Here is a 20,978-nt window from a genome sequence, read left to right as displayed (position 1 = left end):
CATATACACACAATAATAAATACAGCAATAAATGTCTCACCTTTAACTGTCTAGCTAGTTCAGCACCTTTTCAAAGGTCTGGCTGAGCACAGCAACACACACAACTCAGTAGTTGATCCTCTCTCGCTCTTCTTCCCTCTGTCCTGTTAGCTGATGCTGCTCTAGAGTTTGAAGTGGAGGTGATGTCACTGATCCAGGCAACCCCATGGCAGAAGATGGTGAACGATGTCTTCCCCCTAGTGTGTCTGGGTCTGGTTCCCACTCTGCTGGGCATGGTGGGCCTCTACCTCTATAACAAGGCCAATGCCCAGCGGCCAGGCAAGAAGGCGGCCAAGAAGAGCAAGAATAAATAAAGGAAACTCAGAACTATTTAAATAATAAAATGTAAAAACAACAAGGGAACGTTGTTATTATCGGATGGAATAGTCCTCTTTTATTTGATGGATATTGTAAGACACCTGGTAGAAAGAATTTACACACAAATAGAATAAGGAATTGAGTTCTGTCAGGAGTGCATTCTGGCAGTTTGAAGTTAGTTACTCCTAGTCAGTGTACAACTTAAACCCCTTTTGAAGTTAATCTAGGAGTGATGGTGTGTGATGTGAGCCTGTTATTGTGTCTATAGCATGCGCTGCACAACATGTGCTGCCTCAATGACAGTGTGGCGCTTGCGTTGGACGTCAGCAGTGGGTTGAACGGCGAGGGTGGGCCGTGACACCATCAGCAGGGGGTTGCGATGGCGAAGGATCTCGTCGCTAACGGAGATGCCATCCAGGTACTGGCGCAGTAAGATCCGCAGTTGCTGGTTCTCCTGGGTCAGAGCTCCTCTCTCCCGTTCCAAACACAACCGCTCCAGCAGAACCTTGTTATAACGCTGCCAGAACCGCTCCAGAACCAGGTAGTCCAGCATGGCCTGAGCACACCAGGTTACAAATGAAGTTAGGTGGGAGTCAAAGATCAGATCAGTGTGTGTATAATACAGTACTACCAATACCTGTGCCAGCTCCTCAGATGGAGGCTCCATAGCATTAGCTCTCTCCTGGCTCTCTTCCTCAGCAGTGAGAGATGAGGTGTAGAAGGGCAGGACTTTCTCATGTTCTGTCTCTAGTTTACGACACATCTCAGCCAGACGCAGCACCCTCTCCCCCTGATCCACAACATCACAGGACAGGGTGTGAGAATTCATAGGAAGTGAATATCAGTCAGTACACATGCATAAGTGTGCTGTCAATGTATGCATATGTAAGTCAAAGCGTGTGTATGTCTGGCTGCTAAACGTATATACTGTATGTGGCCACATGCATTAACGTTAGCACCTTAGTGATGATGCCCTGTAGGTTCTTGGCAGCGGCGTTGCTGTGCACAGTGAGGTTGGTGAGCTGGTTCCTCTCGGCTGCACGGGCACGGCTCAGCTGGGCCTTGAGCTGGCGAGCCTGCAGGGTCACCTCCTCCCTGGCCGCCCTCAGGCCCCTTGCTGCCCCCTCACTCTCCTTCTGGCTGGAGTTCAGCCTAGAGCGCAGAGCAGAGATAGAGTCCTGGAGGGGAGACACACAAATACAGTGGGAAACGAGCACTCATGCTGACATACAGAGGGCATGCATGAATACTGTATTCAAATAAAGTTAATACAATCACATAACAGATGAGCAATATAATCATTCTATTTTCATATGGTAGACTGTTGCAGAGTAGTCCTCTTGACCCTGTATTCTACATAGGATGAATTCAGACCCGAGTTACGCGCCTGTAAATGGAACTTAATTCCCTTTTATGCATTTTTCTCTATGCGTATTCTGACCTTGATCTTAAGTATGAGGAAATGCATGTGACAGCCAGATATTAGTTTGGGGAGGTGATCACAGAAATGGAGGTGTGGCAGAGGTGTGTCTACAGATACGTCTATTCTGACCTTGACTTAATTCCCTCAGAATTCCAACACCTTTACTCGCGAGGAGCCATGAATAAGGTTTAGCACCTGTCAGTTCCAAGTGGAAAAACATCTTTATTTTTACCCGATAGTAATAACGCCATTCTCCACGCACTGTCATTTATAAATTGATAAAGAGCTAGGTAAATGAGTAATCCATTTGGATAAGGGGATTGTAAATATAAATAATTGTTTTAGATCTATTTTAACTTATGGAGACAAATTTGAAATCAGTAATATGGCTGCAAACTGAAAAGCTTATCAACATGACAGGTATTTATGCCCCTTTCCCACAGTGAAGTACGAAATGTTGTGCCGCTATGCATAATTTAAATCGTATGGCCTTAACTTTTAAGGATAAATCTTGGAGGTGCAAAGCCGAGCAGAATGACAGTCATGCCAAATTGTACCTTTGTGCGCTCTAGAATGTTTTAATCATATTCCCCAACTTTTCCTGTTTCCTACAATTTTCTATTGGTAGCGACCATAAGTAATAACCACACATATTTAACTGTCAATTTAGGGTTAATTCCCTTCCTATCATTCCATTGTTTGATTTTGCCGACCTTTATTTGTTTCCTCTGTAAACGCTGTCCTGTCCATGTGGTTGTTGCGGAAGGTCGCTAGCAGTAGTAAATCATTTTTAATTACAAATTGTCCAATAATTTGGGACATGTAGCCTATTTCAATCATTAAGGAACGCAGACAAAATGTGGCAGTTTAAACCTGGAGCCTGGCGCACGGTTCACGACAACTGGACTGTTGTCATCACAATACTCACTGATGATGGAACTAAGGTAGATTTATATGACTACACTTTGCTCCCCTTCCAATATTTCAAGGATTGAACAACTGAATATAGCAACTTTCAGGATGAACCAAACCTATGTATTTTTGATTAATCAATATACGCTGTGCATAAAGGCATTCCAAACCAGTTTTTTAAATGTATTAATTAGGTAGATTCATAAATACTTTCCTAAACCTAAATAATAATATTTTGATGGCTTTCTTCATTGATCTCTAATACTCAGAACCCGTTCTCTCGATATATTCTAGTGAGTCTTGAGAAAATGTAATTAAAAGGTACACCGTATTTAACGGGATGGCTTTTGATAAAAGTACTGAAAACCCTATTAAATGAAAACTCCATGAGAAAATCTGTTGGCCAACAAGTGGGAGGGTTTTCAGCAGTTTAATTAAATGTATTCAGTGCGCATATTGGAGGCACACCCAAAGAGTTTGTTGCGCACCTGCATACGGTAAGTCTGAATACCAAATACTGAGAAGTGTTTCAATCAAAACATGTTAAAAAGGCATACATTTCCTAAGTCTGAATCGGCCCCCATTGGAAAAGTAGTCTCTGTAGCCCTACACTGACCTGCATCTTCTGCAGCCTCCTCATCTGCGTGTCGATCTCCTGGGCACTGCGCTGATCGCGGGTCCTCAACGACTCAAAGGCGATGTGACGGTCCTCTGTAGCCTCATTGTAGCTGCGTAGGGCATGTTGGAACTGACGCCACAGGCCCTCCACCGTCCCCTCTAACTGGATCCTCAACGCATGCTTCTCCTCTATGTTCTAATGGGAGAGGGAAAAGAGATCACAGATCACAGACAGGGAATGTAAGCCAGCTCACACAATATCCCCTAACAGCTGGTTCAAGGCTTGTTTTGTTCTGTGGTTCATAATGATTAAGGTTAAAGGGATACTTCGGGATTTTGGCAATGAGGCCCTTTATCTACTTCCCCAAATGATGAACTAAGATGAACTCGTGGATACCATTTTTATGTCTGTGTCCAGTATGAAGGAAGTTAGAGGTAGTTTTGCAAGCCAATGCTAACTAGCGTTAGTCCAATGGCTGGAAGTCTATGGGTATCTGCTAGCATGCTAAAGAGGAGAGATTATCCTAGACCAATTGTGAGGATCTGCAAATGGAGAGAGGGGAAATGAAAGAGGCCCACCAGAGGGAAAAACAACTCTGATGCTGGTTGTCTGAGCCAGACCCCTACCCTGTTCTTGATGTCGTCTCTGGTGCTCTGGTAGTCCTGGCGAGCCTCCCCATCTACCTCTATGTAGAACTGCTCCATGGCAAAGGTCACATCCTCCAGGTAAGCACACTCCTGCTGGTGCTGGGACAGGATCTGCTCCCTGGGAAACACACACACACATTTAAGTAATTTAGCAGACACTCTTATCCAGAGTGATTTATAGTTGGTGCATTCATCTTAAGACAGCTAGGTGAGACAACCACATATCTTAGTCATAGTAAGTACAATTTTCCACAATAAAGAAGCTATCAACAAAGTGCGAGTGGTAGTTCACAAAAGGCACATTTTTGGGGGGGGGGTGCTGTGGAATTTTTTAAGATACACTCTCTCACACACACTATCACACACACACACTATCACACACACAATAGGAGGCTGCTGAGGGGAGGACTGCTTATAACAATGGCTGGAATGGTGTGTAATGGCTGGAATGAACTGAATGGAATGGTATCAAACACATGGAAATGATGTGTTCCACACCATTCCATTTACTCCGTTACATCCATTACTATGAGCCTGTCCTCCCCAATTAAGGTGCCACCGGTCGCTTGTGACACACACACAGCTGTCAATTCGCATACAACACAGAGCATCACTATCTAGTAAATATCAAACTTGCATCAAGGTTAGAAAAGCTTTTCAATTAAATAGTTTAGTGCAGCATAATTCAGTTATATTAATTGTTGTGCAGAACTGTGTATAGTGTCTCTGTCTGTCTATTAGAGAACTGGACGGATAGGTCTATCTGTCATGGTGTGTGTGAGAAGGTTTTACACACACCTCTCAGAATTGAATTCGTAGCTCAGTCCCTCCAGGCCGCTGTTCCACTGCTGCTCCAGGGATGCCAGCCTACCCTTCTGCAGGGCCAGCAGACAGTCCACACACTCCAGGTGAGAGCGCAGGGCCTGGGCTGACTGCTGCTCTGCCTCACTCAGGTCACACACCAAACACTACAGCAGAGAGAAAGATAAAGAGACTGTCACACCACAGGCGGCCGGTGATACCTAAATTTGGGAGTACGTAATGGCTGGAACAGAATTCATGGAATGGTTTCGAAGACATCAAGCACATGGCTTCCATGTGTTTGATACCACTCCATTCCAGCCATTATTGTGAGCCGTCCTCCCCTCAGTAGCCTTCTGTGTGTGTGTCTCTCTCTCTCACACACACACACACACACCACACACACACACACACACACACACACACACCCACACACACCCACACACACACACACACACACACACACACACACACACACCCCCCCCCCCTAAGTAGAAGTCTCTCACAGATGCTTGTGGAAATAAATAAATACCTAACCTTGATGACACTGTCCTTCCGGTCCAGCACCCTCTCAAAGGTCTGGCTGAGCACAGCAATGTCACTGCGCAGTTCAGCTGCCCGTGTCTGGCGGAGAACTGCTCGCCACTGCTGCGTCAACTTGTGTAGGTTCACTGCACTGTTGCGCTCCTCCTTCTGCAGCTTATCCTGGTTGCATTACGGGTAGAGATGATGGGGACAGTACTTAGAGGTCATGCAAGGACATTTTGAGAATAGAATAGGCTTAACAAGTTGCATCAGGCTGTGTGACTATTCATTGGGTTACATTCTTTAACGTACCTTGAGAAATTGAGTTAGCATGTCTTCCTTCCTTTTGGCCATTTCATCCTCTGCCTGGGCCCTCTGCTGCATGTACAAGAGTCTCTCTTCCTCTGTCATCCCTGCCTGCTTCCCTGCTCCCCCCTTTTTTGCACCCTTCTTTGGCATGGTTCCTCTCTCAAGCTCCACCTGGGGTGCTGTTTTGGTGTCACTCAGCCCACTTCGCCCTCTCTTCATTCAGAATGGGAAGCCAAGATTTAAGAGGTAAGACAGACATACTTAAAAAAAATGAGCAACCCACACAAAACAGCCTAAACATTTAATTAACATCAAGTTGGTTGTCATTGTCCAATAACCAAGCAAAAGCATAGTAAAAACCTCATGACCAATGCCTAGCTAATTAACCATTCATTCTATGACGCAATTTCGCACTGTCATATGGTCTTGTCCAGAGCTTCCCATGTCCATGCAGTTTACAAACAACCCGTAAATGTATTTGCGACAACTAACATGATGCGATGTCTTACCTGTGTGAATTCTAGAGATATGATTGCGAGATCTCCACAAAATGAGTTTGTGTTTGGTCTCCTAGCAACATTCTAGGAGTTAAACCCACCCAGGGGGCGCGCCAGACTGCACATACCGCGCCGCCAATGTGCCAAAAATAAAGCGCTAGGAAAAATGTTATCGACAAAACAATCATTATCAATGAATGAATGAACAATATCATAAAATTAATTAATTTAGTAACTTGTGATAATGTGAAAAGTAGGTTTATCAATACCTAGCTGCAGAAACGATGCATTATGCAAATAAAGCAAGCGTCATGCGAATTAACATAATGGCAAATGTGCCCTTTCTTGGGAGACATTTCTCGCTGTCCAGCACAGACAGGAACACGAAACGCATGCTTTTACTCTCTAGCAAATTGAAATAATTTACAATTAGCATTGAAATAAAAGTATTGGAATGCCGAAGCGAAGCGCCAGTCAATTTGTAACATCAACAGAGAAACTTCGATTGTACAAACAAATGTTTGTAAATTGCGGATTAATGGAAATGCATAATGGGAAATGACGTCTATTACTAGCAAAGATGGCACATATCCTTCCTTCTTGTTATTTTGTAGAACTAAAATAAGTAAACATTTGATTTATTTGATAATAGCATAATTATGCAAACTATATATTAAAACAAATACATATGAGTGCTTTCTGTGTCGTTCACAACATCCAGGGTGCTAGAGAGATATAATTCGGTCGGCACCCATCCCTCAGGTCCTCCTGTTCAAAATGGTGAGTGCTTTGCTGAATTGTCCATGATTTTGAAAAAGAATTAATTTTCTAAAAACTGTCATTGTTGTGAAATGTACGGCCGGCACCCATGCTTCCGGTCCAGTTCGTTTATATTCTGATGCAGAAAAAATGGAACGTATTGGCCTTATTCTTGGAACGTCACGGCGAGTTCGTTGCAATTGTGTTTCTATTTCCGGCAACATTCGCGTGACGCGCATGCAAAAGTTGTACTTTCCGTTGAGAGCTTGAAAGTTTTACACTGACAGAACCGCACAAAATCTTAAAATCCACTCGTAAAACGTGCGGGTGTTGGTCAGGCAGTCATCAGTGACAGGTAACGTTAAGCCAAACGCTTGAGCAGTTTGCATTCTCTCCTTTGTGTCTCGCTCTTGTAGCTAAGCAGTCTCATAATAGCACAATTTATTTCCTCTACAACTCAATAAAAATATATATACTTAATTATTATGTTTATTACATATTATTAGGAGCGTCCATGCAGTGTGGTGTTTTGTTATTAATTGTCCATTGACTTGTTTAACAAGCCATACTGATTTCTTAACAGATGACACAACAGGTTCAGGTTTTCACCAAATTGAAAATGGGGATTGGCCAACACGAATAGAAGGAATGGATATGGCTTCAGAAAAGGATGCCCAAACCCAATGGGAAGACCCATCTCTAAGTGATCACAACTTCAGCTCAGGTGATCATATAAAGCCCACTACCTGTGAGGCAGGGACACAGTGCCCAGCATTACCTCTACAAAACCCTGCTGAGGAATGAAGCACTCTGTTGACTGCATACAGGCTTGTCTCTTGCTGCCTTTTCTACCCTCCTGGTGGAACATCTCCTACCCTTTTACAAAGGCAGCTTTCGATTAGACCTGACAGATCAACTTCTGATGAAGCTGAAGCTCAACTTGCTGCAGCAGTACCTAGCAGAAAGGTTTGGTGTTTCCCAGAGTATTGTCAGTTGAGTGATTAGTTATTGGATTGACATGATGGAAGAGAGTCTGAGGGAGTACATTCCATGGTTGCCAAGGGAGACCATCCGTGCTACAATGCCACAATGTTTTAAGGACCACTAACAAGGAACAACCTGGATTATCGACTGCTCAGAAATTGCTTTACAGAATGCAAGAATCTGGATTCAAGGGGGGAGTCGTTCAACCATTACTACGCCCAGAACACTATCAAGTAAAACTAAACTATAAACACTATCGCCAAACCCACTGGCTCCAGGTCATCTACAAGACCCTGCTTGGTAAAGTACCGCCTTATCTCTGCTCGCTGGTCACCATAGCTGCACCCACCCGTAGCACGCGTTCCAGCAGGTATATCTCACTTGTCACCCCCAAAGCCAATTCCTCCTTTGGCCGCCTCTCCTTCCAGTTCTCTGCTGCCAATGACTGGAACGAACTACAAAAATCTCTGAAACTGGAAACGCTTATCTCCCTCACTAGCTTTAAGCACCAGCTGTCAGAGCAGCTCACAGATCACTGCACCTGTACATAGCCCATCTATAAATAGCCCAAACTACCCCTTCCCCTACTGTATTATTTATTTATTTTGCTCCTTTGCACCCCAGTATTTCTACTTTGCACACTCATCTACTGTCAAATCTACCATTCCATTGTTTTAATTGCTATATTGTATTTACTTCTCCACCATGGCCTATTTATTGCCTTTACCGCCCTTATCTCACCTCATTTGCTCACATTGTATATAGACATATTTTTCTACTGTATTATTGACTGTATGTTTGTTTTACTCCATGTGTAACTCTGTGTTATATGTGTCGAACTGCTTTGATTTATCTTGGCCAAGTCGCAGTTGTAAATGAGAACTTGTTCTCAACTTGCCAACCTGGTTAAATAAAGGTGAAATAAATCAAAAAAGTACGTGGTGGTCATTGCACCTTGTGGTCTGGTGATGCTCATCCCCTCAGCATATCGAGGTAGATGTAGCAACAAATATATAACGTTGGATTCTAGGTTCCTGGAGAACCTCTGTCCAGATGTTGAGGTCATGGCTGACCGGGGCTTCACAATCCGTGATCTGGTACATGAGAGGAAGGTCAAATGAGCAATTCCAGCCTTCACAAAAAGAGGCGCACAGCTGTCAGTGGAGGACACCACATGTACAAGATGGATAGCCAAAGTGAGGGTTCATTTGGAACGTGTAATTAAAAGACTCAAACGGTTTAGAATCATCTCACAGACAGTGCCAATCAACCTCTCATCTAAAATGGACAAAATACTTTGAATCTGTACTGCCCTGTGTAACCTGTGTGGTGATATCATTCATGAAGATGCTGAATCAACTGATCAGTCAAATGCAATTCACAGGGTCGATTTCCCAATATGAATTAACGTTGTCTAAAGTTACGTTAAATACATTTCAATTGATTATATAACAACTCAACTTAACTATTTGTTTTACATACTCATTAATATTAATAAAAAACAAAGCAATAAAAATAATTTCCACAGTACTGTGACTGTTGATGCATTAAGTCAAGCTTTTTAATTGAATATTGTATAACTGTGGACCAGCTAGCTAACTAGATTGCTAATTTGCCGGTACGGTATGTACTATAGTTGGTTAGCTAGTTTCTTGCACATTCTGGCAAAGACCACTGCAATAATAGGAAACTCGTAGGCAACAATTATAAACATTTTCTCTTTTTATATGCTGAATAAGGCTTAAGTTGAGGAAATTGAGCTTGCTTGAAACATGGGTTTTGTTTTGGTTGACCAAGAGTCGGTATATCGCAGGTTGGTTCTTTGTATGCACTGTATGTTTGTGCTTAACAAATTATTCTACCTATATTAATTATACTGAAATTACTGACTCAGCATTTGTGACATTTTTAGATCAGTTGATTGAGCCTTGCTAATGGGAGTAGCTAATTGGCTGAAATGAACCTACACAAAGGACTAGAGTTGAGGAACACTTGTGAATAACTCGACAGTGAGTCTCTGCTGATGTTTCAAGACATTCATTATGCCTTTGTTTATAGACTAAGAAGAGACGGAACTGCGGTCGTGCCAAGAAGGGCTGTGGGCATGTGCAGCCCATCCGTTGCACAAGGACAAGGCCATAAAAAAAAGTTTGTCATCAGGAACATTGTTGAGGCTGCTGCCGTCAGGGATATCTCAGAGGCTAGATTGTTGAATGGTCTGAGGGTAATTAGTCATGTGATGCTATTAGGCACACTGTTGGTCCCCAGGACCAGCATTGAATGGCACTGGAGCATGTATTTCGCTCGATTAGATCCACCAGATCCTTGGTTTATTACACTTCATACTCAAACATCCTTTCTTCTGGCAAGCCTGTTTTGCCCAAGCTCTATGTGAAACTGCACTACTGCGTGAGCTGTGCCATCCACTGTAAGGTGGTCAGGAACCACTCCACAGAGGCCAGGAAGGACCGCACACCACCATCCTGCTTCAGGCCCAGTTGTGAGTACTCGAGCACCAAGCTCTGCCATGGCAATTAAATGGTGATCATGAGTGTCAAACTCATTCCATGGAGGGCTGAATATGTGCTAGTTTTCTTTATTTCCTTTCAGTTTGTCCAATTAAGACCTAGACAACCAGGTGAGGGGAGTTCCTTAATAGTCAGTGACCGTAAGGATCAATCAAGTACAAGGGAATGAGTTTGACAACTGTGGCCTGCACAAGTCCTCATGTCTGGGATATCTGCTTGGATTGAGAGAATCCTCAGTCAAATACAGAAACTGACATTTCCATTCTTGCTTTTCCTCTAACGTTGGCTGTTATTGCATGATGTGATTGTGGAATACTGTTCTGATGGAATGTGTTCTCTTTCTACAGGGTGGCCCACCCAGAGTTTCTCCACGGCCCATGTAAAACAGATTGGAATATATTTTTCACTTGCAAAACATTTATATACATCTTTATAAATATGAATGTCTTATCATTGTAGAAAATATCAGCCAGTCAAGTGTATTTATTTGGAATAGTCTCCTTCAATACAGTACAAAATGTACAGTAGTTTAATCTTAATACACAAATACTTAATTACATTATGGTACATGAAAAAAGGCTCTGCAGTTAAAGCGAATTCACACCATTCACAGGGGCAGGAGTAAAGGTCTCAGAGCAGATAGTCAAGTCAAAGGGAACACAAACACAGTGCAATCAAGAAACCTTGAAAAGGAAAGGAACGTTGAAACGAAGGCAAAAACAAGCACACATCAGTAACAAAATATTTTTCTCTGAGGTTGGGGTGACTTAAGGGGAAATACAAAATAAGCGTTACTCATTTGTACTTTAGATTTTTGTGAAAACTTTTAAGGTTTAGCAGACCACATTGTTACCACATGCACCAGGTTTTAAAAGCATAAAGGCAATCCAGTGTAGTACACCAAAGAATAAAATCCAGGATCACCTCCTTTACTTTTTTTTTTTTCAAGGATTTGCTTAACTTCTGGTCAAAATGGATTTCATGTAAGAGAAACTGCACTGGTCATTGCCAGGGCAAGTATGAGACATCCTGTCCTATTATCCTTGTCTGGTTAGGTTAACTGAATTGGCATTTTCACACTTACCAAAGCCCAGACATCTCTGCTAGTATTTCCGTTGACAAGCTCTTTAATATAGCTCTGTTAGAACAAGCCATCTATCTACTCTGGGACAGGCAGAATTCATTCTTATAAAGACCCGTAATATCATGCATAGATCATGCCATCTCAAACCTGGATCTTTGGCAGTTAATGTCCATTATTGTGTACATGCCATTTGGTTTACAGAACAAACTGTTTTTGCATCATAACACGAGTGAAGTCACAGACACATTTGTAAATGAAAGCTATTGTGAGATGAGTCAGAAGCTAGAGTTTTGTGCTGTGCCATCTGCGTGATTTGTGGAACGACAAGGTCATGTCTATGTAGCTAGGTGTCGGATTGGTGACTGATGTGAAACAACTATAATTAACACTCATTAAAGTTTTTTCCCCCCTAATATCTGTTACATACATTTGTTATTTCTTATTGAGGTTGACCCTGGACCAAGTGTTCTGTCCTCAAATCTATGTTGAGCCAACATCCTCAAACAGTGAACCTCACGGAGTAAGGCACAATAGACCGATTTTTAAAGCGAAACAACAGATCTGGAGAGAGATCCTGCCCTTCGAATTAGTGTGAAACGATGCACAACTTCCATATCAGTTCAATAATCAAACCATTTTTTATTTACCTTCTAAATATTATCTACTTTGAAGAGTAATTACATATCCGTTCATAAGGCATTACATTTAGAACAGCAGTACAGATTAACATTAATGCAACTATGCCCTGTAATTCAGCACAATGTAAGTGCTATGAAATAGTTTAAGATCTTTTCTGATATTTTCTTGTACTCCACTTCAAAGCCACATTCCTTTTTTTTGTTGGTAAAACGTATTAAAATATCTAAGTGAAGATACAGAGCCGTCGCTGTCAAAACATAAAAGGTCAAATTAACCACCAAAAAAAATAAACATTCACCAAACCTTTATCCCCCAAGAGGCAATTATGAGGTAAAGTGTCATTTATTTTAAATCCAATGGCAGATTTTCCAGTCTGTCATACTTCATCTGTGTCATTAGTAGAGCCAGTAGTTTTGCTTGACCATAGAAAACTCTGGGGCCCTAATCAAGAGCTATACACCCCACAGGCTTCCAAGTTCATTCACTGTGAAGACCAAGAGATTAGGTAAACGAGTAAGGCAACTGCCAAAACCAATCAGGACCTAACTGACCCCTTACCCTCAGTCTCCTAATCTCTCAATGGAAGTGCTTTTTTAAATTCACAAGTGCATATTCATCAAGTTCCTTTGAGCAAAGCATTGTTGTGGAAAATAAAATACAAAATATACATCTTGGTCGTCAAAGTCGACCAAAGGGATCTAAATGAGTCATGATTCCAAGGAAAATGTTTACCAACATCAGTGCACTATAAAAACAAGTCCAATGAGAAAAAAGGAAAATCATTGAACAAGAATAAGCATTTCAACGTCACTTCGCAAGAACCACGTTCTCAATCTCAACCACCGAGGACTGTGGACAACCACACACACACTGCTCATTTATGACACACTACTCATTTACGCCTTAGCAGCAGGTGACAATCTTGTGGACATGTACTTATCAACTGAATATTTTAAAATCTTTTACATGCCCGAATGCTTTTTTAAACATGTTTATTTCCTTTTTGGACAAGGTAATACAATTTACATCATGATTAGGCTACTTAAGAAATGAGTGACTGTGCAAATCAAAGTGACTAGTGAAGGGCAATCTAGAATTCAGCATGGGCAGGCTACTTAGCAGGGGCAGACAGGATATTTCATGTTATATCGTCAAAATAACTACATCTTCTCATCCATAAAGATATATGTTGGCAAGACATGGCTGTTAATACATGTCCCCCAGGTCAACATCATGAAAGGCACAGTACAATGAATATACAATTGTTTTAGGTCTCACTTGTAAATAATAATCATGTTTAGGTTTGTTTCGTAGTACACAAAGCAGTGGGATATCAAGGACCTAAAATGGCCAAAAATCTTATCCCCAACCTTTGTTGACATCAACTCCAAAATAGTGGCAGTGGCCCTCTTCTTTTGTGGAATGAGTTTTAAAAACATTTTATTTCTTTCAACATGCTGCACAGAGAAAGGGGCAGGCCATAAATGTAATCTTCTATAAAATAATTTATATTGAACTATCTCGGCAGGTATCTCAGTGCAACAAAAGCAATTAAAGTAAACAAAACAAACATACTGCACCCCATTCCACGACATTCACACTGCTAAAAGCCTAAAACTCTCATTTAACTTAACTTCCAAAATAACAAACATACACACCTATACACAAACTGAAATTGGAAAGTGCACTCCTCATTGAGGCCAACCCCTCAAATCTCTTCTGAACATTTAACTTGGGATCCTGGGTCCGGTCTGCACCGCAACTTATTCTAATAAATGACCAACAGTGATATATACCATCTACACATAATCTGAAACAACACTGCCTGCCACACCCCCAGGGACTAGGTGTGTTACGGAATGGAATAGATCCGTTAAGTGCTTTTCAAATAGAGCTTTGACAAATTCCAAGGTAGCCTGACTGTTCTTGTTTTTATCTTGGTTAAAATATTGATTAAAGTGCAGTAGACAAAGCAACTCAAAATGTCACATAAATCACATTGTCCAGATGGTAGCATCGCTGTTTTGTGCACCCAGTTTTTACCAGGATAAGAGAGGAAAGGTAGACCACAGCAGAGAAAGGCACTTTGAGGATAAAAAAAAGTGCATTCACTCCATTTACTTCAGAATAAAATCTATTTGAAAGTGCATTTTCTCATTAAGAATTCATGCATTTTGAAAAGTGCATTCAGAGTGGTGAGGATTCTCTTTCCTTTAAGTGATGCAATTGACCTAATGTACCAATTTCAAGTCAAGGTTTATGTGTTAACAGTATCAACGCCTTTGCACAAATAATTTACTAAAAGCAGTTTCGTACTACCCCTACCCCCTATTGTGATGCAGACCAAACCCAAGCAGGCCCTTCTCTCAGAGTAAAAAACAAACAAAACCTAAGTACAGAGGCCTGCCCAGCCACCCCTCAGCCTAGCAGGTGCTCCCCGCGGACAATGTGCGAGGAGAACTCGTAGCGGTCCTGGCTGCGGTGGCCACAGATGTTGCACTCAAAGGGCTGGCGGAAGCCGTGGCAGCCCATGTGGATGGTGAACATGACATGGTCCAGGAAGAGCACGCGGCAGTGCTCGCAGCGGAAGGAGCGCAACACGTGCCCCTCTCCGTCCACCACCTGAAACGCCTCCCTGGATGTGGGGGAGCCTGGGGCCGGGGGGATGGCATCCTCTTCCCTCTCCCTGGCGTGGCTTGGGCTGTGTCTGTCCCTACCCCTGTGGTGCAGTAGGGGCGGAGGAGGTGGGTGGTGGTTGGAGTGGAGGTGGTGATTGTTGTTGTGGAGAGGCAGGGCAGGCGCCACATTGCTTAACACTTCGTCCGGCATGCTCTCAGTGTCTGTGGAGTCCTGGCAAACGTTGCTAGGCGAAGGGGCGTGGCTGCGGCCAAGAGGTAGGTCCTCGTGACCCTCTGCAGCCTCCCTGCCCCCCACTCCTGTGGACCCTAGGCCAGCCCCCATGCAGTCCAGCCCCGGCCCCAGCGGCGCCATGGGGGTGTGAGCCGAGCTGATGACTGGCCGGAGCTCTGACAGACAGGAGGGGTGAGGGGGTGGCAGCCATAGGGGTCGGAGGCCTTCAGATCCACCAGCTCCTGGCACCCCCAGGTAGCCTCCTCCCAGGCCGGTGTAGTGTGGCTGGTCCAGACCGTGGTGTGTCTCCCCGTCCTTGTCAAAGGCGTCGCTGAGCTCGTAAGGCGTGTCAGGTAGACTGTGGCGCAAGTGCTTCTGTCCTGCAGGGCAGATAGAAGGCAGGGAATCACACTGTACCACAACTCAGAGAAACTAGTGATGTGAAGGTAGGTAATTATTATATATATTTTTTAAACAGACACCTGATCTCATCAATGATGTTGTACCCTTTGTGTTACCTGTGTGCGTGTGTGAGTGGTGTCTTTGCTCACCCCACCCCTTTACACATTCCAACTAAGTGCTGACCTACAAATTTCTGTGGTGTGGATCTCTTGCGTTTGGTGATGCTGTTGGCCAGCCGATCGATGAACGTAATCTTGTCTGAGGAAGGTTGCAGCAGGGTGTCAGGCATGAACTCCAGGTCCCTCAGCTCCTCTACTATAGAAGACATGATCACACCGTAGATAAAAGCAGTAACATGCAGTGTTTGTGTATGTATGAATGTGATTTAAATGTCATCAAGGCTCTATAGGTTGCTCTGTGTGCGTGTGTGAGAGTTTGTTCGCCACTACCTTGAGTGTGAGCACTGGCTGGCTTCTGTGTCTCCAGGCTCTGCAGGTAGCTGTGGCAGCATTCGCGGTGCTCTTCCAGGGTGCTCTGCTGCTTGTAGCTGCGTCCACAGTAACTACACTTATAGGGCTTTCCCACTGTGGGAGACGACACTGGGGACAAAGTAAACATACCGTAAATACAGTACATACAGAATATGTGTGTACTTTGCTCAGGAGCTGACAGGCTCAACTCAGACCCTCTTTTCATCACCCAAGTGTGTGCGATAATGTGTGTACAGTATGTGTATCCCTCTCACCTGAGTGAGTGCGGACGTGGCCGGTGAGAGCGTCCCGTCTGCGGCACGCGTAGCTGCAGAAGGGACATTTAAAAGGCTTCTCCCCTGAGTGCAGCTTAATGTGACGCAGCAGGTTCCCCTTCTGGGTAAAGGAGGCCCCACACTGATTACACTGGAATGGCCGCTCACCTGGAGGAGGCACATACCCGTTTACACACACCGACCCCGTACAAACCAAATTTCAAACCAGTTTGAGTAATTTGAAATCAGTTTCACCCCCAGTCACGTGCCCAAATCACACTGTCAACCTGGTTTCGGGGCAGATTTGCTCCGCAAACTAATCTTATCGTATAAAGGACTAATCACTCAATTAATTGGTCAGTCACCTGTGTGGCTGCGTTTGTGCACCATGAGGACATTGGGCCCAATGCAGATCATCCCACAGACGTCACACTTGAGTTTCCCATTGGGCAGCCGGATGGCACCTCCTGGTGACATGGGCTCCGGACTGGCCAGCTCCCTGTAGCCGCCTCCTGCCTCTCCTCCCTGCTCAGAATCATCCTCCTCCACCTTGTCCCCTTTCTCATCCTCTGGCCCTGTGCCACGGCCCACCTCCTCGTCACTGTACAGTTCCACTTTGATGGAGTTGGCTGGAGAGAGACAGTGAATAGACCAGGAGAAGGATATATGATGAGAGCAGAGACACGGCTGTGCTTGCTAAATTAGAATAAAAACATCTGAGCCACAAAACCAACTACCATACTCTGCCTTGGGAATAATAAAGTTCACTACTTCTACAACAAAGGAATTGACTAATTGGAACTGACCACTAAGAGAACGGCTGGGGGAAGTGTGCTGGCTGTTGGGGGTGCTCACTGTGCGGCCTCCCATGGCCCCTGAAAACTCCCTCGAAGATTCTCCACTGCCTGCAGTCCACACACACAGACACACACCACACAGGCCTACTGACAGTCCATTCAGTCATCTCAATAATGTCACAACCATAAGGTCAGTAAGTCAGCTAATACAAAGGACTGTCCATGCCCTGCCCTCCATACCTGACATGTAGGGATGGCCATTGCAGTCGTCATCCATTCTAACACCAGCTAACCGAAGGAAAAAACAAAGAGGTAGAGAAGAGCCTCTAAATTATCAGTTGTTCTTCTGTACACACATTCACAGTTCCAGGAAATGCATAGTAGATGAAAATTCCTGAAGTGCAACTGGCCCTCATTGAGCCAAGCCCAGCAATTTCTGGGGACATGAAATGGAGCTAGATACAATGGCCTTTTGTTGAACACTTAGCTATCAATTTCTTCAAGACTGTGCACTAGGCCTATACTGTCTGTAATTTAGGATAGTTGGTTGGTAGAGCTAGATTGCAATACAAGCAAATATGCTACCAGCCAAGTACATAACAATTAAAGACTAACTTGGCAAAACCAAGATACACTTGGCTAAGTTTATGTACAGAAGGAAGTCACTAACACTCAGTCAATGTGTATCGAAATATCTAGTTAGCTACTTTACTTGCTTACAGTGTGACAGCCTAAAAAGCTAGTTACTTTTATAGATACATTGGTTATGCAAGTTATTTTAACCACCAAACAGACTTTATTCGTGCTTGTAACGTTACTGTACATAGTTAGCGAACGTTACCTAGCTATTTGTTCATTTGGTGGGGGTTGTAACCTGTACTACGTTAGCAAAAATAATATTTGGTTAGCACAGATGAAAGGGTTAGCTAGCTAGTTATGATATTTGACGTTAGTTGGCTCATTTAGTTGGCTAGTTTGTTAGTACATGCTAGCTAACTGAGCTCAGCGACCACTAGCTAGCTGTCTGGCCAGCCTGCCAACTGATAACGTTGTTAACGAACGTTACTACTGTAATTAGCCAATTGTTTTCAGATACCTAACGTTTGCTAGCTAGCTACCGGAGTCAAACCGACAGTGACAGTTCGATATAACAAAAACCAAATAGTAAAGAACATAAAATATTACTAAATGGTGCCTAGCTAAATCATATCGAATGCAAACATTGTAGATATGTTTACTCTCAATTCCACGTTTTAGCATGTCTGGTTGGCTAGTTACATTAATAATGTTTCTTAAGCGGTTGCTATGGTACCCACCGCCCAGAAACATTCACTATTCCTACAGCTAATCATTTAGCTAGCCTATCTGGCTGATGGCATCGTCAGCTATACACTTAATTAAAAGCATTTAAACAAACCATCTGTAGAAACAGCATCTACACAAATATTTTTTTGAAAATCTTCCGTACCTGCCACGATAGGCCTCGATTCTGTGATTTTATTTTTCTGGTTCTCCGCTTGTTTTCCCTTGCGGCGACAGCATCTCCCGGCAGCATTTACCTCAAATCCTAAACAATTTCCGGGATACAGACCGGTTTAATCCAACTCCCATGGATTCTCATCAACAGAATGTCGTGTATCGAGTTTGTGGCTCCGCTAAGGACTGCCATCTTCCCAAACTGACCCACGTGTTGCACATTACATGTCACATAGGACCTAGTACCTACATAGTCCAGCCTTTTCATTCAGAGGAAAAGATGATCGTTTTTTTATTCCCTGTAGGCTGTCTATCTTTCATGCAATGATTTGTTGCACACTCTTGGCAATTCCCTTTTCACCAGTGTTGTATTTTTACGAAACTGGGCTGCCCTTGTATTCATCAAAGATAGTTCCATTTAGGCTGCAGCCCACTAGAAGTATAATTTTTGTTAACCTAAAGATTTTGATGAGTGGAGGATTTATGAAAATCAAGTGGTTGGGAAAAAGTAGTAAAATCGTTTGAAGGATAAAATATCAATCATAAGACTGCGAAAGAGTCGTGTACAGTCACTGATAATGTCTAATAATGCAGATTGACTTCAAACATTTATACTGACCTGGGTGAAAAAAAGTTCAATCACATATTTGTATTCCTAAAACTAGAACTTTGGCAGTGGTAGTAATGTTATAGACAGTATACGAAACAGTTTAGATCGGCTGTTTACTCATCTGCCACAGGGTGGCACTACTGCTGTACAGTGTGTGTGTGTGTGTGTGTGTGTGTGTTTCTGTGTCCAAAAGAGAAAATGTGATTGCATGGTGCATCCAAATAAGGCCATGCAGAGCCTGAGAACTATCAGAATAGGTTTCAGTTGATTTAACTGCATGATATCAGTTGAAATGTGGCATTCTGGTGTCTCTTGATGCGTCTTGATTCTTGACTCTTGATTGTGTTATTGACTGTACGTTTGTTTATTCCATATGTAACTCTGTGTTGTTTGTGTCGCACTGCTTTGCTTTATCTTGGCCACGTCGCAGTTGTAAATGACAACTTGTTTTCAACTGGCCTACCTGGTTAAATAAAGGTGAAATAAATGTTAAAAAGTCTCTCACATACAGTGCATTCGGAAAGTGTTTTTTCCACATTTTACGTTACAGCCTTATTCTAAATGGATTAAATAGTTTTTTCCCCCTCATCAATCTACACACAATATCCCATAATGACCAAGCAAAAACAGATTTTTTGAATTTTTTGCAAATGTATATGACATTTACATAAGTATTCAGACCCTTTGCTCAGCACTTTGTTGAAGCACCTTTGGCAGCGATTACAGCCTCGAGTCTTCTTGGATATGACACTACAAGCTTGGCACACCTATATTTGGAGAGTTTCTCCTATTCTTCTCTGCAGATTCTCTCAAGCTCTGTCAGGTTGGATGGGGAGCGTTGCTGCACAGCTATTTTCAGGTTTCTCCAGACATGTTAGATCGGGTTAAAGTCCAGGCTCTGGCTGGGCCACTCAAGCAATTCAAAGACTTGTCCCGAAGGTGAACACCTTTGCCCCAGTCTGAGGTCCCGAGCAGTCTGGAGCAGCTTTTCATCAAGGATCTCTCTGTATTTTGCGCCGTTCGTCTTTCCCTCGATCCTGACTAGTCTCACAGTCCCTGCCGCTGAAAAACATCCCCACAGCATGATGCTGGCACTATGCTTGACCATAGGGATGGTGCCAGGTTTCCTCCAGACGCAACAATAATAACGCTTGGCATTCAGGCCAAAGAGTTCAATCTTGGTTTCATCAGACCAGAGAATCTTGTTTCTCATGGTCTGAGAGCCCTTCAGGTACCCTTTGGTAAACTCCAAGCGGGCGTCATGTGCTTTTTACTAAGGAGTGGCTTCTGTCTGGCCACTACCATAAAGGCCTGATTGGTGGAGTGCTGCAGAGATGGTTGTCCTTCTGGAAGGTTCTCCCATCTCCACAGAGGAACTCTGGAGCTCTGTCAGAGTGACCATCGGGTTCTTGGTCATCTCCCTGACCAATGCCCTTCTCCCCCGATTGCTCAGTTTGGCCAGGTGGCCAGCTCTAGGGAGCGTCTCGATGGTTCCAAATTTCTTCCATTTAAGAATGATGGAGGCCACTTTGTTCTTGGGGACCTTTAATGCTGCAGACATTTTTTGGTACCCTTCCCCTGATCTGTGCCTCGACACAATTCGGTCTCGGAGCTCTAAGGACAATTCCTTCAACCTCATGGCTTGGTTTTTTCTCTGACATGCACTGTCAACTGTGGGACATAATATCTAGACAGGTGTGTGCCTTTCCAAATCATGTCCAACCAATTGAATTTACCACAGGTGGACTCCAATCTGTGACACCCTGATCTGTTTCACCTGTGTTTGTGCTTGTCACCACCCCCCTCCAGGTGTTGCCCATCTTCCCCAGTGTATTTATACCTGTGTTCTCTTGTCTGTTGCCAGTTCGTTTTGTCCGTCAAGCCTAAAAGTGGTTTTCCCCTTGCTCCTGTCTTTTTCTATAGTTCCTGTTTACTAGTTTTCCCGGATTTGACCATTCTTCCTGCCCTGACCCTGAGCCTGCCTGCCATTCTATACCTTGTCACACCGCCCTGG

At 43.5% G+C, this 20,978-nt stretch overlaps 3 protein-coding genes and 1 long non-coding RNA gene across 7 annotated transcripts in view; 2 read left to right on the top strand and 2 right to left on the bottom strand.

The window, feature by feature from the left end:
* The window catches only part of LOC106583223 (FKBP prolyl isomerase 11), a 45,320-nt gene extending 44,902 nt beyond the window's left edge, over positions 1–418 (top strand). For both annotated transcript variants that reach the window (XM_082967476.1, XM_014167147.3), the window contains one exon: positions 151–418. In XM_082967476.1, the coding sequence (XP_082823602.1) occupies positions 151–353 (203 nt within the window). In that variant the 3' untranslated portion in view covers positions 354–418. The remainder of the gene's footprint in view (positions 1–150) is intronic.
* drc2 (dynein regulatory complex subunit 2) lies at positions 405–7,024 on the bottom strand. 3 transcript variants are annotated; one of them, XM_082967474.1, is made up of 9 exons: positions 6,777–7,024; positions 5,597–5,804; positions 5,297–5,464; positions 4,757–4,926; positions 3,938–4,076; positions 3,309–3,506; positions 1,317–1,535; positions 995–1,147; positions 405–913 (listed from the first exon to the last, which is right to left on the bottom strand). In XM_082967474.1, the coding sequence occupies exons 2-9, from the start codon at positions 5,741–5,743 to the stop codon at positions 620–622; spliced, it is 1,488 nt and encodes a 495-aa protein (XP_082823600.1). In that variant the 5' UTR covers positions 5,744–5,804; positions 6,777–7,024; the 3' UTR covers positions 405–619. The 3 variants fall into 3 exon arrangements, with proteins under 3 accessions (XP_082823600.1, XP_082823599.1, XP_082823601.1); XM_082967473.1 differs by lacking the exon at positions 6,777–7,024 and adding an exon at positions 6,103–6,278; XM_082967475.1 differs by lacking the exon at positions 6,777–7,024 and adding an exon at positions 6,008–6,081.
* On the top strand, positions 6,605–9,363 carry LOC145862621 (uncharacterized). Its single transcript, XR_014382165.1, has 2 exons — positions 6,605–6,870; positions 7,433–9,363. It is a non-coding gene; the product is annotated as an uncharacterized LOC145862621 (long non-coding RNA).
* Positions 9,364–10,829: 1,466 nt separating this feature from the next.
* Positions 10,830–18,695, bottom strand: LOC106583221 (zinc finger protein Eos). Its single transcript, XM_014167143.3, has 8 exons — positions 18,347–18,695; positions 17,119–17,166; positions 16,888–16,986; positions 16,447–16,710; positions 16,082–16,249; positions 15,786–15,935; positions 15,520–15,651; positions 10,830–15,314 (listed from the first exon to the last, which is right to left on the bottom strand). The coding sequence occupies exons 2-8, from the start codon at positions 17,153–17,155 to the stop codon at positions 14,503–14,505; spliced, it is 1,662 nt and encodes a 553-aa protein (XP_014022618.1). The 5' UTR covers positions 17,156–17,166; positions 18,347–18,695; the 3' UTR covers positions 10,830–14,502.
* Positions 18,696–20,978: the final 2,283 nt, after the last annotated feature.

Source organism: Salmo salar, chromosome 22 (assembly GCF_965601325.2).
Source record: "Salmo salar chromosome 22, fSalSal1, whole genome shotgun sequence".
Lineage (NCBI taxonomy): Eukaryota > Metazoa > Chordata > Actinopteri > Salmoniformes > Salmonidae > Salmo > Salmo salar.
Note: the sequence above shows the minus strand (reverse complement) of the source record. Positions and strands in the feature narration are given on the sequence as shown.

Excerpts from the sequence above, each read along its gene's own strand:
- LOC106583221 (XM_014167143.3), bottom strand. The coding sequence starts at position 17,155 with ATGGATGACGACTGCAATGGCCATCCCTACATGTCAG. Across the intron at positions 16,987-17,118 it reads TGGCCATCCCTACATGTCAG|GCAGTGGAGAATCTTCGAGG; the intron begins GTATGGAGGGCA and ends TGTGGACTGCAG. Across the intron at positions 16,711-16,887 it reads CCCCAGCCGTTCTCTTAGTG|CCAACTCCATCAAAGTGGAA; the intron begins GTCAGTTCCAAT and ends GTCTCTCTCCAG.
- drc2 (XM_082967474.1), bottom strand. The coding sequence starts at position 5,743 with ATGCCAAAGAAGGGTGCAAAAAAGGGGGGAGCAGGGAAGCAGGCAGGG. Across the intron at positions 1,536-3,308 it reads GGAGGCTGCAGAAGATGCAG|GACTCTATCTCTGCTCTGCG; the intron begins GTCAGTGTAGGG and ends TCTCCCCTCCAG. Across the intron at positions 914-994 it reads CATCTGAGGAGCTGGCACAG|GCCATGCTGGACTACCTGGT; the intron begins GTATTGGTAGTA and ends TGGTGTGCTCAG.